The sequence below is a fragment of the Macrobrachium nipponense genome, chromosome 23, assembly GCF_015104395.2.
Source record: "Macrobrachium nipponense isolate FS-2020 chromosome 23, ASM1510439v2, whole genome shotgun sequence".
Taxonomy (NCBI): domain Eukaryota; kingdom Metazoa; phylum Arthropoda; class Malacostraca; order Decapoda; family Palaemonidae; genus Macrobrachium; species Macrobrachium nipponense.
The window spans coordinates 67,090,414-67,106,907 of NC_061090.1; the positions used below are offsets into that span (position 1 = coordinate 67,090,414).

At 35.4% G+C, this 16,494-nt stretch overlaps 1 protein-coding gene across 1 annotated transcript in view; it reads right to left on the reverse strand.

Moving 5' to 3' along the window:
• LOC135198089 (uncharacterized) overlaps positions 1–16,494 on the reverse strand; it is a 399,798-nt gene that overhangs the window by 38,566 nt on the left and 344,738 nt on the right. The window contains exons 10-14 of the mRNA XM_064225521.1: positions 11,254–11,362; positions 11,099–11,207; positions 8,281–8,393; positions 3,611–3,881; positions 1,189–1,417 (exon numbers count right to left, since the gene is read on the reverse strand). Coding sequence (XP_064081591.1) covers positions 1,189–1,417; positions 3,611–3,881; positions 8,281–8,393; positions 11,099–11,207; positions 11,254–11,362 — 831 coding nt within the window. The remainder of the gene's footprint in view (positions 1–1,188; positions 1,418–3,610; positions 3,882–8,280; positions 8,394–11,098; positions 11,208–11,253; positions 11,363–16,494) is intronic.

Consider the following 16,494-nt stretch of genomic DNA (forward strand, 5'->3'; position numbering starts at 1 on the left):
GAGTTACTCGTAACTAAACCCTGCGCATTCATCACTATGATGGTTTGCGTGTTTTTCTCCTTCATTTAATATGGGTAATAAATGAAGGAGATTTTCCCATGTCTCTTTGCCTTGTTCTGGGAGTATGTTGTTCTTTTTTCATTTCCAGAAATTCTGACATTAAAAAATCCAACTTTTCCATAATATTTGATCTTCCTTCATCATAATTATTCATTTTGTGTCTGAATCTGCAATTTTCTCCGTATCTGCAATATCCTCTTGCATAATAAATACGGTTATTATCTCTTCTTGAGTAGTATCTTGGAGCTGAGGCTTTAAAAGTTTTTGCTGATATCTCTGCATATCTCGTTGATGGCTTGCTTTTTTCTTTTACCTGATATTCTTTATTCCTCTCTTTATTTGTTTCTTTCTTATTTTGGGTTTTATTACTTGATTGATTTATTTGATTATGATTCATGGCTACGGGGTGCATATATTTTACATTTTTTGTCGTTCTTACATCCTTTTCCTCTTTTAGATTTTTGCATATTTTTGGATGCAGATCTCTGCAATCATCCTCATAGCCATCTAGGTATGCACATTTACTATATATTTCGTAGTTGTGACATACCTTAGGATGTTTGTAGTAACATCTTTCTCCAAATCTGCAATTCCCTCTTTTCAAAAGGTTGCAGACTTTGTCTTTTTTGTCTATTTTTCCCTCTTTCCCGTCATTGTGTAGATCTGGGTAGAGCCTCTTCGGGATTTTCTTTTGTGTTGTCATATCGTAATTTATTTCTTCGTAAGTATGCTGCTTTATTGCCTCATATGTAGTATCAATGAGTATCTCTGCATCCATACTTTTATCTTGTTCTTTGTTTTCCTTATTTTTTTCTGTCATTTCAGTTTTGTTTACTTCTCTTCCGTTTTCCTCTTCTTCTTCTTCCTCTTCCTCTTCTTCTTCATCCTCAACTATTTGTACATTCAATCTTGATTTAATAACATTGTCTATCCATGATAGACATGTTGAGCAAAATATTCTGGTATCTTTTCTCATATCTTGCATTACCTCAGAGAGAGAGAGAGAGAGAGAGAGAGAGAGAGCCCAACAAGGCAATATTTTGCCCTTTTTACAAAATATGAAAGAGAGAGAGAGAGAGAGAGAGAGAGAGAGAGAGAGAGAGAGAGAGAGAAATGCAACCCACTAACCGACACAATCCTGGGGACAAATGCCCAAATGCAGCTGCTCCAACTCGTCACAGACGCCGTTGGGGCAGGTGTCCAAGTCGGGGGAACACGTCCCGTACAGGACATTATTCGGGGTGTCCTGACTGGGCCGCCAGGAGCAGAATCCCGACGACCCGATGCCGCAGGACGACTCGCAGGTCGTGTTGAGCCCTTTGGAGGAGCACCACTCGATCTCCTCCGAAGGTTCCTCCTGCAGGGGAAGCTTATGAAAATAGATGAATAAGAAAAAAAAAGAAAATAAACTAAAAGAAATAATTCATCGATGTATTTACACACACACACACACACACACACACACACACACACACACGCACGCACGCACGCACACACACACACACATATATATATATATGGCAATGCGTGTGTGTATGTATGTATGTATGTTTGGTATGGGCGCCCAGGCCGTCGGTCTGATGGGACTGAGATTCGGAACGGAGATGGGTTTCCACCCCGGGAAGGTCGAGACCTATGTTGGGAGCCCGAAACCCACACCCCCCCCCCCCCCCTCCGAGGGGGTGAGAAGGGATTCTGTGAAACAGCTGGTCCTGCCCGTGAAATGGGGCTGGCTATGCCCGTAGACTTAGTTACTTTACAAATTTCTGTATACATATGACTCATCATTTAGAAAAGAATACTATAGGGTAAACATCAATGACATCAAAGAGGGTGGTTGCAGAAGGGGGTTGACAGAGAGAGAAAATGAGAGAGAGAGAAAATGAGAGAGTAGACAGGGTGTTAGAGAGAAGAAAGAGGGTAAGAGACAGTGATTGTTGGAGAGAGAAAGAGAGAGTAAGAGAAAGGAACGAGAGGGAGAGGGAGAGAAAAGAGAGAGAGAGAGGGAAAGAGATTATTATATATTATATATTATATATATATATATATATATATATATATATATATATATATATATATATATATATATATATATGCTCTGGGTTACACGGACCAATCTAGCTGGGACCCGCCCGTAGGGCAGGTAACCAGCAGTGTATATGTATATATATATATATATGTGTGTGTGTGTGTGTGTGTGTGTGTGCCTGTGTGTACATATATTAATTTATATCCTTTGTTCACTTCATCTTCCGTTGTACCTGAAGGTTGGTGTAACAGCCATTGTTTTTACTTTGCTTCTTTTTTTAGGTCTTTTAATGTTTTTTAATTGTCCTTTTAAGAATCCTGTGTTTTGTAGTAATTTTAATGTTATTACTCAGTCATTTTGCAGATTGATGATGCACATAGTTTCGTGTGAAACGTTTCCACGACAATAAACCTTCTTTTGAACATCCATGTATCCTCGGCTTTCCTAAATTGATGTTTAAGGATCATACTGCAGATAGTGGTTATTTATATATATAACCCACGAAGGAAAAAGAAACGAATTAGAACTGCAAGGCCTTTCGACTCCTTGTCCTTGACGTAGCTTTAAAGGACGAGAAGTCGAAAGGCCTTGCTGCAGATCTCCGTAGTTTCTCTTTCCTTCGTGGATTTTGTCTTTGTATTATGTGTTCATCACGTTCCATATTTTCGTGATTCAGTTATACACATACATACATACATATACATATATTTCTGTGTGGATGTGCATATAAAAACATACATTATATACATTATATATGATAATAATATGATATCTAGTAATAATATATATATAATATATATATATATATATATATATATATATAAGTATATACCAACCCACACACCACACATATATATATTATATATCTTTATTATATTCTATATATATAGATATAATATACAATACCCACACACACAGACACACAAGATAATATATATATCTATATATATTGGTATATATATGTATATATTATATTATTATATATATAACTATATCCATATATATATACTATACATATATATATATATATATATTATATATAAGCATATCTATCTATCTAATATATATATATATATATACTATAATGTAAGTATATATAATACTTGTAATATATCTGTATATTTATATATTATTATGTTAATAATATATATATATATTATAAATATATAGATATATATATAAATATCATATTTATATATCTCTTTATCTATTATATATATTTATATGTATTATATATCTATGTATAGATATATATATGTATATATATGTATATTATCTATATCTAAAATATATTGTCTTCTATATACTATATATATTCTCTGGTTTCTATATCTCTTTATATAGATGTCTATATTATAGCTCCTCTCTATCTATCTTATACTCTATCTATATCTTATCTATATATATATATATTCTAATGTATATAATTATATCTCTATGTATATATGTGTGTGTGTGTGTTTGTGTATATACATACTTACATACATACATACACCTTTCGTTCCCAAAAGCTTTACTGACCGGAGGTGGACAAAAATCGGACTCCATAATATTGACGTTCAAGTAAACGTTAATGGTAGTATCGCCTCTACGGACAATAAGCTCTCCCTTCGTCAGCATCTCCGGGTCCTCCACGTAGAGTATCCCGTTGACCCTGGTCACTGCAACACCCATATTGCGGCTTTCCGGGTCCATGACGAATGCCAGGGCACTAGGCAGCTCCTGGCTGTTGTCGTTCACGGGCACCGACTGATTCAGTAACTTGCCCAGGCGGTAGTATTTGTTGACGGGTCTGAAAGGAGAATAATAATAATAATAATAATAATAATAATAATAATAATAATAATAATAATAATAATAAGAGAGTGATAGAAAGGAGTGCCAGAGAGAGAGGGAGAGAAAAAGTTTATCAGCTGTCATTCAGAGTTATCCCGAGCAGCGCTGGATCGGTCAGCTAGTAATAATAATGATAATAAAATTCATCGATCTTGACTTTTCATATGTATCCAATAGGCACGTTACTCGCCAACCTAAATAATATTGAAAAAGCCGTGATAGGAAGAATAGAAAAGAACTTCTATCAAATAAATGCAGCTGAAGCAGCAATCTCCTTCAATAGAATAATAATTAATAATAATAATATGCTGGAAGAAGACCTTCAATACAGGTTTTATTGAAAAATAATGGCTATTTCAGCCGCGGTTATTTTGTGTAGAAGTTTCTCTATTCTTCTCATTACTGACTTTTCGTCTATACTCAAGTTGGCTATTAAAACGCCAAATGGGGAATTCATGTTAAAACCGTGGTATTTACCAAATTGAATATACTATTATACAGAATGCAGTACAAATAGGCTTAAGATCGAATTTGTACTGCATTTTGTACAATATACTCAATTTGACATACCATGTTTTTGACGTGAATCCCCCATTTGACAAAGAAAAGTCAGTACTCAGAAGAATATAGAAACTTCTATACAAAATAAACGTGGCTGAAATACTCATTGATTTCAATAAACCTGTAATAATAATAATAATAATAATAATAATAATAATAATAATAATAATAATAATAATAATAATAATAATAATAATAATAATGAATACAATACTTACAAGCTCTGGAATAAGACTAGCAGAGGTTAATATCAGGAGAGGGATCTTCCAGGGAGACTCACTGTCCCCACTACTCTTCGTAGTAGCCATGATTCCCATGACAAAAGTACTACAGAAGATGGATGCCGGGTACCAACTCAAGAAAAGAGGCAACAGAATTAACCATCTGATGTTCATGGACGTCATCAAGCTGTATGGTAAGAGCATCAAGGAAATAGATACCCTAATCCAGACTGTAAGGATTGTATCTGGGGACATCAGGATGGAGTTTGGAATAGAAAATGCGCCTTAGTCAACATACAAAAGGGCAAAGTAACATGTACTGAAGGGATAAAGCTACCAGATGGGAGCAACATCAAACACATAGATGAGACTGGATACAAATACCTGGGAATAATGGAAGGAGGGGATATAAAACACCAAGAGATGAAGGACACGATCAGGAAAGAATATATGCAGACTCAAGGCGATACTCAAGTCAAAACTCAACGCAGGAATATGCTAAAAGCCATAAACACATGGGCAGTGCCAGTAATCAGATACAGCGCAGGAATAGTCGAATGGACGAAGGCAGAACTCTGCAGCATAGATCAGAAAACCAGGAAACATATGACAATACACAAAGCACTACACCCAAGAGCAAATACGGACAGACTATACATAACACGAAAGGAAGGAGGGAGAGGGCTACTAAGCATAGAGGACTGCGTCAACATCGAGAACAGAGCACTGGGGCAATATCTGAAAACCAGTGAAGACTAGTGGCTAAAGAGTGCATGAGAAGAAGGACTAATAAAAGTAGACGAAGACCCAGAAATATACAGAGACAGGAGAATGACAAACAGAACAGAGGACTGGCACAACAAACCAATGTACGGACAATACATGAGACAGACTAAAGAACTAGCCAGCGATGACACGTGGCAATGGCTACAGAGGGGAGAGCTAAAGAAGGAAACTGAAGGAATGATAACAGCGGCACAAGATCAGGCCCTAAGAACCAGATATGTTCAAAGAACGATAGACGGAAATAACATCTCTCCCATATGTAGGAAGTGCAATACGAAAAATGAAACCATAAACCACATAGTAAGCGAATGTCCGGCACTTGCACAGAACAAGTACAAAAAGAGCCATGATTCAGTGGCAAAAGCCCTCCACTGGAGCCTGTGCGAGAAACATCAGCTACCTTGCAGTAATAAGTGGTACGAACACCAACCTGAAGGAGTGATAGAAAACGATCAGGCAAAGATCCTCTGGGACTATGGTATCAGAACAGATAGGGTGATACGTGCAAATAGACCAGACGTGACGTTGATTGACAAAATCAAGAAGAAAGTATCACTCATTGATGTCGCAATACATGGGACACCAGAGTTGAAGAGAAAGAGAGAGAAAAAATTGGATAAGTATCAAGATACCAAGCTGAAAAATAGAAATAAGAAGGATATGGGATATGCCAGTGGAAATTGTACCCATAATCATAGGATCACTAGGCACGATCCCAAGATCCCTGAAAAGGAATCTAGAAAAACTAGACGATGAAGTAGCTCCAGGACTCATGCAGAAGAGTGTGATCCTAGAAACGGCGCACATAATAAGAAAAGTGATGGACTCCAAAGGAGGCAGGATGCAACCCGGAACCCCACACTATAAATACCACCCAGTCGAATTGGAGGACTGTGATAGAGCAATAAAATAAAAATAATAATAATAATAATAATAATAATAATAATAATAATAATAATAATAATAATAATAATAATAATAATAATGGAGTTTGGAATAGAAAAATGTATCTTCGTAAACATACAAAAGGACAAAGTAACAAGGACTGAAGGATAAAGCAGCTACTAGATGGGAACAACATCAAACACATAGATGAGACGGGGTACAAATACCTGGGAATAATGGAAGGAGGGGATATAAAACACCAAGAGATGAAGGACACGATCAGGAAAGAATATATGCAGAGACTCAAGGCGATACTCAAGTCAAAACTCAACGCCGGATATATGATAAAAGCCATAAACACATGGGCAGTGCCAGTAATCAGATTCAGCGCAGGAATAGTGGAATGGACAAAGGCAGAACTTCGCAGCATAGACCAGAAAACGAGGAAACACATGACAATACACAAAGCATTACACCCAAGAGCAAATACGTACAGACTATACATAACACGAAGGGAAGGAGGGAGGGGACTACTAAGCATAGAGGACTGTGTCAACATCGAGAACAGAGCACTGGGGCAATATATGAAAACCAGTTAAGACGAGTGGCTCAAGAGTCCATGGGAAGAAGGACTGATAAAAGTTGATGACGACCCAGAAATATACAGAGACAGGAAAATGACAAGCAGTACAGAGGACTGGCACAACAAACCAATGCACGGACAATACAGGAGACAGACTAAAGAACTAGCCAGCGATGACACATGGCAATGGCTACTGAGGGGAGAGCTCAAGAAGGAAACTGAAGAAATGATAACAGCGGCACAAGATCAGGCTATGTCCAAAGAACGATAGATGGAAATAACATCTCTCCCATATGTAGGAAGTGCAATACGAAAAATGAAACCATATACCACATAGCAAGCAAAAGTCCGGCACTTCCACAGAACCAGTACAAAAAGAGGCATGATTCAGTAGCAAAAGCCCTCCACTGGAGCTTGTGCAAGAAACACCAGCTACCTTGCAGTGAGAAGTGGTACGAGCACCAACCTGAAGGAGTGATAGAAAACGATCAGGCAAAGATCCTCTGGGACTATGGTATCAGAACAGATAGGGTGATACATGCAAATAAACCAGACGTGACGTTGATTGACAAAATCTAGAAGAAAGTATCACTCATTGATGTCGCAATACCATGGGACACCAGAGTTGAAGAGAAAGAGAGGGGAAAAATGGATTAGTATCAAGACCTGAAAATAGAAATAAGAAGGATATCGGATATGCCAATGGAAATTGTACCCATAATCATAGGAGCACTAGGCACGATCCCAAGATCCCTGAAAAGGAATCTGGAAAAACTAGAGGCTGAAGTAGCTCCAGGACTCATGCAGAAGAGTGTGATACTAGAAACGGAGCACATAATAAGAAAAGTGATGGACTCCTAAGGAGGCAGGATGCAACCCGGAACCCAACACTATAAATACCACCCAGTCAAATTGGAGGACTGTGATAGAGCAAAAAAATAAATAAATAATAATAATAATAATAATAATAATAATAATAATAATAATAATAATAATAATAATAATAATGAGAAGATAACTGGCACTATTTTCATCTCTACAAAAATTACAGCTTATAGTCTCTAATTTCCATTTTTATTCTGTAAGCCATTACACGTACAGATTCACACACACACACATATGTGCATTTGTGTATATACATATATATATTATACATACATATATATATATATAATATATATATATATATATACATATATATATATATATAAATGTGTGTGTGTAAGTAACACAATCAGAAAAACCGAAACAGCCAAATCCCCGATACAGTAGTAACAATATTGACATATCGGCACGCTAAAGGCCACAGTCCAACTTACCTGGTGACAGTAATGTTATATTCGGCCGGTGGGACGATAATCGAAATATCGGTCCAGGTGGGGATGGCCTCTTCTTCACACGAGGGTAGCGTTAGCACTATGTCGTATGACACCTGAAATAAGAACAATGTCGTATGACACATGAAATAAGAACAATGTCGTATGACACATGAAATAAGAACAATGTCGTATGACACATGAAATAAGAACAATGTCGTATGACACATGAAATAAGAACAATGTCGTATGACAGATGAAATGAGAGCAATGTCGTATGACACCTGAAATGAGAGCAATGTCGTTTGACACCTGAAACGAGAACAATAGCGTATGACACCTGACATGAGAACAATGGCGTTTGACACCTGAAATGAGAGCCATCTGGTTCCATTTTAATTTCTCGAGATTCATTAAGCCATGCAGATCTTTGTATGTGTTAGCCTATGACACTTTCAAGGTCGCTGTTGCGTCGCCTATCCAGAGGTGACGCTATGAAAAACCCTATCTATATGTATATATATATATATTATATATATATATATATATATATATATATATATATATATGATATGATATGATATATATAATATATATATATATATATATATATATAATATATGTATATATATATATATATATATATATATATATATATATATATATATATATATATATATATATATATATATATATATATATATATATGTGTATATATGCATGTGTGTGTGTTAATAATTTTTAATGAACAAAGACGATTAATTTTTTTTTAAGTCGCAGAATAATTTCAAGTGACAGGCCGAAAGTTGATCTATAAACTATGACAGTAGTTCCCGAGGTAATAGAACAAGGTGTGATCCGACCTCCATCTTACTCAGGAGCGTGCTAAAATCTACGGTCAAATAGAGCGAAGTTTCGCCAACGAAAATTAGAATAAATACGCTGTTTTATTAGGCATAAGTTTTATGTACAGTTTAACATGCACATTATTTATTGTTTATATTTTCATTCTAATAAATAAATCATGATTACCTCTTTAGGCTTCCCTACCCCCCCCCCCCCCCCCCCACTAACAAGAATAACAACAACAGAGTAGATTGTTCAGCAATCGAGTTAGTGTCACATGTTTCTCTCTTAACTGATTTTTAATCACCTAATATCATTAACCTTTAGAGTCTTAATCTAACCGAATGTTATTTTCACAGTTTTCCAGGAAACAACAGCTGACGTCAGTGTTGAAATGTCAAATTCCGTTTTATCATTCTTTATTGTAAACCATCATTACAAAAAACTGGTTTGTTTTCACTTTTAAATTCATCATAAAGATATTATAAGACTTGGGAAGGATGTTTGTCATTCTTAGTGAATATTGCAATTTACGGAGAATAGGGTCTTTTTTTTTGTTGTTTCAACAGGGCTACAAAATTATGCCAAATTTCCATTTCCAAAATTCAAGAAAAATACAGGAAATACATTAACTTAAACTTTCTCAAGACAATTTCACAAGCAGGTTTCTCGAAAGCCCTGTTAATTCAAAGAGGAAAAAATGATATTAAGACAATGTCACATCTCATCAAAATTGAATCGAAGTATTTCCTTACGTCTAAATTAGCAGAAATCCATTCCAGAAACTGTTAATCAAAATTTAAGAATCACAAGCACAAATTAAAAAAAACAACACCGTCCCAAAATGAATGACTGATTGATTGCCTTATAGACTTTTGGCACAATGCCAAGCACTGGGGCAACTAAGGCCATTCAGCGCTGAAATGGAAATGGACAGTGACGAGGTTTGAAAGGCGTAACAGGAGGAAAACCTCAAAGAAATTGCACTATGAATCTTGACGAAAGGGTCAACAGTAAGATGGAAGAAAGAGAATATGAACGGAGGTACAGTAAAAGGAATGAAACGGGGGTTGCAGCTAGGGGCCGAAGGGAATCTGCAAAGAAATTCAAGTACTGCCTACATTGTACCACATGAGGTGCACTGACGGCAATAACCCGCTAAGGGGGCCAAATCGAAGAACCAAAATTAATGATGCAAAAAAAGTCTGAAGAAAAAATAAACTTGACTTTAACCACGAATACAACATCTTAAACTCAAAGCAGCACAAAAGCGGACATCCATCCTCGCTGGAATCAGAATTGAGGATATCCTACAAAAAACTAAAAAAACAAAAAAGAAAATAACACTGTCGGAGAAAAAGTACTGAAGCAAAAATCATCTTGACTTTATGTGAAAGATAAATTTGAAATGACATCGAGAGAATTCACAAACATACATCAGTCTTTCCAAGAAGGCCCAGACATAAAATATATATATTAACATATAAATATAAATATACAAATATAAATCCTGCGCGTCCAGGGAGTCACGTTCACGGCCTCAGCCTCTGCCTGCCCACGCACCTGTTGCCCAGGATGGGCGAGGGAAGCGAAGTGGTCCATAATAAAAGATCCCTAAGGACAAGGCTGATATCCTCAGGAAACAAGCGTGTAATATAGAATTCCGAATATGTATGATCATTGATTGAGGTTTAATGGAAGTCGGCAGAAAAGGGAAGAGTTTGCTAAGAAATATAAAGAAAAGACGGGGAGAAATGTGATGAAGGGAAGGATGAGGGAGGGAGGAAAGGTAGAGGGTGGAGATAAGAAGTGAGGAGAAAAGGGTTGGAGAATAAGTTTTATATATATATATAATATATATATATATATATATATATATATATATTATATATATATATATATATACATATATATATATATATATATATATATAATATATATATATATATACTAATATATACACATCAATACATACATAAATGTCCGACATCACTCGCCAAAAGCCAACAGCCTCATCAAAACGACCACCAGGTAATGTTCTTCCTCCTTCCTTCGGCAGGTGAGGGCGAGCGGGTCGTCCCCTCCTGGAGGAGGAGTAGAGAGGAAGGGCGTGGCTATATTCCCCCTTACCTGCTTGGCCTTGGGGTCCCTGTGGAGGAGCTTCTTGTCGATGATGACGACGGAGAACTGGATCTTGTTGGGACGTTCTTCCTCATCTTGGAGTCGTCAAGGGCCATCTCTGTTGGGGGGAGAGAGAGAGGAGGGAGGGGGGTAGTTTTGAAAGATGATTCGTGAAGGTCGTCTCTTTTGTTTTGGTTAGTTTTTTTTTTTATTTTTAACTAATCTCTCACTTTCCTTCTTTCTCTCTCTCTGATGGATTGATCGCTATCTCGCTTTCTCATTCTCTCTATCTCTCTTTCAGTCTCTCCATCTTAATGTGTATGCATATTAGTGTATATATATATATATATATATATATATAGATATATATATAGTATAATATATACAGGTATATGTATATATAATATATATATATTATATATATTTATATATATATATATATTATATATATAATATATATATCTATACATATCTGGATGTACGTATGTGTGTATATAATCAGGTACGCGCACACACACATTCAGGCCCATTCATACATACATACATACATACACATTCACACATAAAAGTGTATATATATATATATATATATATCTATATATAATATAATACACACGTATTTATGTAATACAATCTATGTATAAATAAAAAAAATCGGTTTCTAACAAATATTTCGCCAATATATTAGTTATATTTGTAAATAAATGATCCCCATCGTTAATACTATGACATATGTCGCCGAGATATGCTGCATTATGACAAATCATCGGTCTTGCCAACTCCATCTTCTTTTCAGGCTTAAATCGTTGTTAATTCTCAGTTTCAGTCATAATGAGTGAAATATTTTATACAATTCACGAATGACGAAAAAACAATTTCACATTCCCACACTGTGACGCTTCAACAAAAATTACAGCAAGATCCAGGGAAGGGATTTTGAATCTTACGATCATGTTGAACAAAATCATCTATATTAGTCACAACAGCCTCTCAAGTACTCGATTTTCCTTCTGTATATATATATATATATATATATATATATATATATATTAAAAGAAGAAATTAATGTGTCGGTGAATTACGTTGTATCAGCTTTCCTGGCTTGGAGACAGAAAGCACCTAGTGATAGCCTGCCTCGAAGAAAGAAATGGTGAGTTTGCATTTGTGAGGTCGAAGCCTCTACAGTCAGCTGCTAGGGGGCTCTAAGGCATTGTTGAAGATTGTGCGTTTGTGCGTGTAATGTAACTTTATGAAAAAATATGTTCATTAATTTCCAGGAAAGCTTAATAATAAAAGAAATGAGAGAGAGAGAGAGAGAGAGAGAGAGAGAGAGAGAGAGAGAGAGAGAGAGAGAGAGAGATATTAGTCATTCAGTATGTAAGGTTTTTTTTTATTTCGGACTTTCATGAGAGGGAATGTAATGCAATTTACCAAAAGAAAATCTTAGTATAAAAGAAATGAAAAGGAAGAGAGAGAGAGAGAGAGAGAGAGAGAGAGAGAGAGGAGAGAGAGAGAGAGATTAGTCATTACGTATGGCAACCAGACGCAAATCTCAGAGAAGGAAAATAGGTTGAGCAAAAATATCGCAATTAATGAAAACCAATAATCTCACCGAAAGTGAATTTAAAAGAAACGTTTTGATATGTGAAATAACATGAAAGCCAGGAACGATATATATATATATATATATATATATATATATATATATATATATATATATATATATATATATATATATATTATAATAATCATGCCATCTCAGGACTAGCATTTCAGACTCTTTTTTTTGAGAATTTTATTTACTTTTCATCCAGTTTTTATATTTATTTTAAACCATGTCACTTATTTCCCTTCTACTTTTACTTGTCCATCCAGTCCTCTAGAACAATCCTTTCCCATCAGCTAAAGAAAAACATTGTCTGTAATAATTCAATTCAATTCTAAAACTGTTTTGAAGTCAGAAGGAATAGACATAATACTACGTAATAACTTCCCACCTCATTAAGTTAAGTATATATACCTTAGTTTAAGATCTCTATCCTAGGGCTGCCCCGAAGAATTAGATTTTTATTTACGTGGCTAGGAACCAAATGGTTACTTAGCGACGAGACCTACAGCTTATTGTGGGATCCGAACCACATTATCGAGAAATGAATTTCTAATCACCAGAAATAAATTCCCCTGGTTCTTCACTGGCAGGAGCGGGAAGCGAAAACTCGGGCTACCAGATTGTAAGGCGAGTACGCAAACCACTCGTCCACTGAGGAACTCGCACCTCATTAATTAACCACATCTCATTAACCTGTTGGACTCAAAATCTGGTTAAGGAAATCTAATGATGAAATGGAGGTTCGTATATTTGTAGGTTTGCTCTAATTCTATATTCATATTTTTTTACAATAATTTCCTTATTCATTTGTTGTATCTTGCTTTCAGTCCTAAGGTCTCTAGCTGAAATTTAAGTTATATTATCTGTGCACTAACTGTTTTAACTCTCAATGGATCTTTTTTTCTCTCTCCAATATTATTACTGTTATTACCAGTATTGTGATTACTATCTTTTATACTACCTCAGCTATTGTGTGGATAGTGCTATTTATTCATTTTTTTACCATGTCTCATGTATCTAGATTGTGTGTGTTACTGTCTGTATTTTGTATATCCCATGTATATGGCCCAGAGCTGAAATAAAGGATATTATCATTTTCCTTTAAAAAAATTGTTTGTTCGTCAGCTCTCATTTACCAATGTAGAGTATAGGTTAGTGTGTGTACACACACATACATATATATACAGATCACTGGGTATGGTGTCGTTTCTAGAAACTTCAATTAAAGAAGAACAGGATAGCCAGAAGACGCTTTGATATTACAGATATTATTATTTCTCTTAAAATAAAACAGAGACAGCCGAGCTGTCGGGAATACATAGCTTTTCCCATCATCAGGGTCATGATACAAAAAATAAAGAGAAACAGCAAGAAAGATGCACTGACTGACTATCTCAAGAAATATCGAAACAGCTGTATGTGATTCTTACTGTTTAAATTTATTTTAGTATCGTTCTACAGAAAAGTGACCCTGATGATGGGAAAAGCTATTTATTCCCGACAGCTCGGTTGTGTCTCTGTTTTATTCTAAGATAAATAATAATTTGCAACATTACCACGTCTTCTGGCTATCCTGTTCCTCTTAATATACAGATATGTATGTATGTATATATTTAATTATATATATACATATATATATATATATATATATATAGATATATATATATATATATATATATATTATATATATATATATATAATTTTCATCCAACTGGCTATTAGTTGCATCATTAATTTTACAATGCAATACTCACTATCATTAGAAGCATAAATATTCAAATAAAAGTACGTGTGTTATAAATACAGGAAAATCTTCTTCGAGTAAGAAAACATGTTTACCGTTTTCGAAAAAGTCTCAAAAAACTAATATAAACAAAACCATTTCTTTTTTCAAAAGATAAATCTGTCATTAGAAGCATAAATATTCAAATAAAAGTACGTGTGTTATAAATGCAGGAAAATCTTCTTCGAGTAAGAAAACGTGTTTACCGTTTTCGGAAAAGTCTCAAAAAACTAATATAAACAAAACCATTTATTCTTTCAAAAGATAAATCTGTCGAGATATCTGTGAACAATTATCAAGTTCTAATAACCTTTAATAATTTTACAAGAAGAGTTATTTTTCAAAGAATGACATACGTACAGAAAAACGTACTCTTGCCTCCAGAAACGACTGATTAAAGAAATGGCTTAGGGCCAGCTGATAAGTGGTATTAGAAATCATAGGAAATGAAGCTGGGAAAATGCCACGCTTCAGTATAAGGAAGACATAGCAGGTTAAATGTTAGACGTATTTGCACTGAAACTACAGTAGTATTGAATGTTCGAGATGTAGATTCTATCCAGAGTGAGTGTCGCATAATGAAAAGGTAAAAACAAACCAGAATTTTCAAAAATAACAGAATGAGTAACACATGCGCAATGGGATGATTAGACTGACTGAATATCGCTGTCTAAATCTTTAGACTGAGTATCACAGGACGTGTTGTAAAACTGTGTACGAATGGCACAGTGCAAGAATTGAACAAACTAGGTACACTGCATGCCGTGCTGTGGGATTTAAACACACTAATTAATGCAAGCCATGCTGTGGAAATTAACCAGGATAACTATTGCAAGCCATGCTGTGAAAACTAAACGGAAAAATTATTGTACGCCATGCTGTGGAAATTAGACGTACTAATTACTGCATGCCATAATATGGGAATTAACCTGGATAATATTGCATGTCATACTGTGGAAATTAACCAGGATGATTATTGCATGCCATAATATGGAAATTAACCAGGATAATTACTGCATGCCATGTTGTGGAAATTAACCAGGATTATTACTACATGTAATGCTGTGGACATTAACCAGGATGATTATTGCATACCATAATATGGAAATTAACCAGGATAATTACTGCATGCCATGCTGTGGAAATTAACCAAGATAATTACTACATGTAATGCTGTGGAAATTAACCCGGAGAATTACTGCATGCCATGCTGTGGAAATTAACCAGGATAATTAGTGTGCATACAATGCTGTGGAAATTTACCCGGAAAATTACTAAATGCAATGGTGTGCAAATTAACCATGATAATTACTGCATGCCATGATAAAAGAAAATAGAATGAGCGCGAGTTGTCACGGCATGAAAATCAAATGCCAGGAGATAAAATGATGTATCTTCACCGTCAGTATATATCTGTTTATCATTTTATGTTCTGAGGACTGAAGGGAAGGAAATGTGTATTAGATACTCTACCCTTATTGACCATGCCTTTTGTGCTGCCGTTTTATATAATTATTGGTAGTACTGTAAAATCAATTCGTCTGTCAACTGATCAAGGAAGACGACTTCAAAGAGATGAGACAACAGCAGTGATAGACTGTGTTGTACTGTAATATTATTATCATCAGTATTCGGAAAATTAACCGCCCCCCCCCAACCCCCAAAACCCACCCAACCCCCAATTCATAAGTTTGTTAGTTAGTATGGTGTTTTTACGTTGCATGGAACCACTGGTTGTTCAGCAACGAGACCAACGGCTTGACGTGACTTCCGAACCACGTCGAGAGTGGATTTCTCTCACCTGTAATATACATCTCTCACACCTCAATGGAATGCCAGAGAATCGAACTCGCGGCCA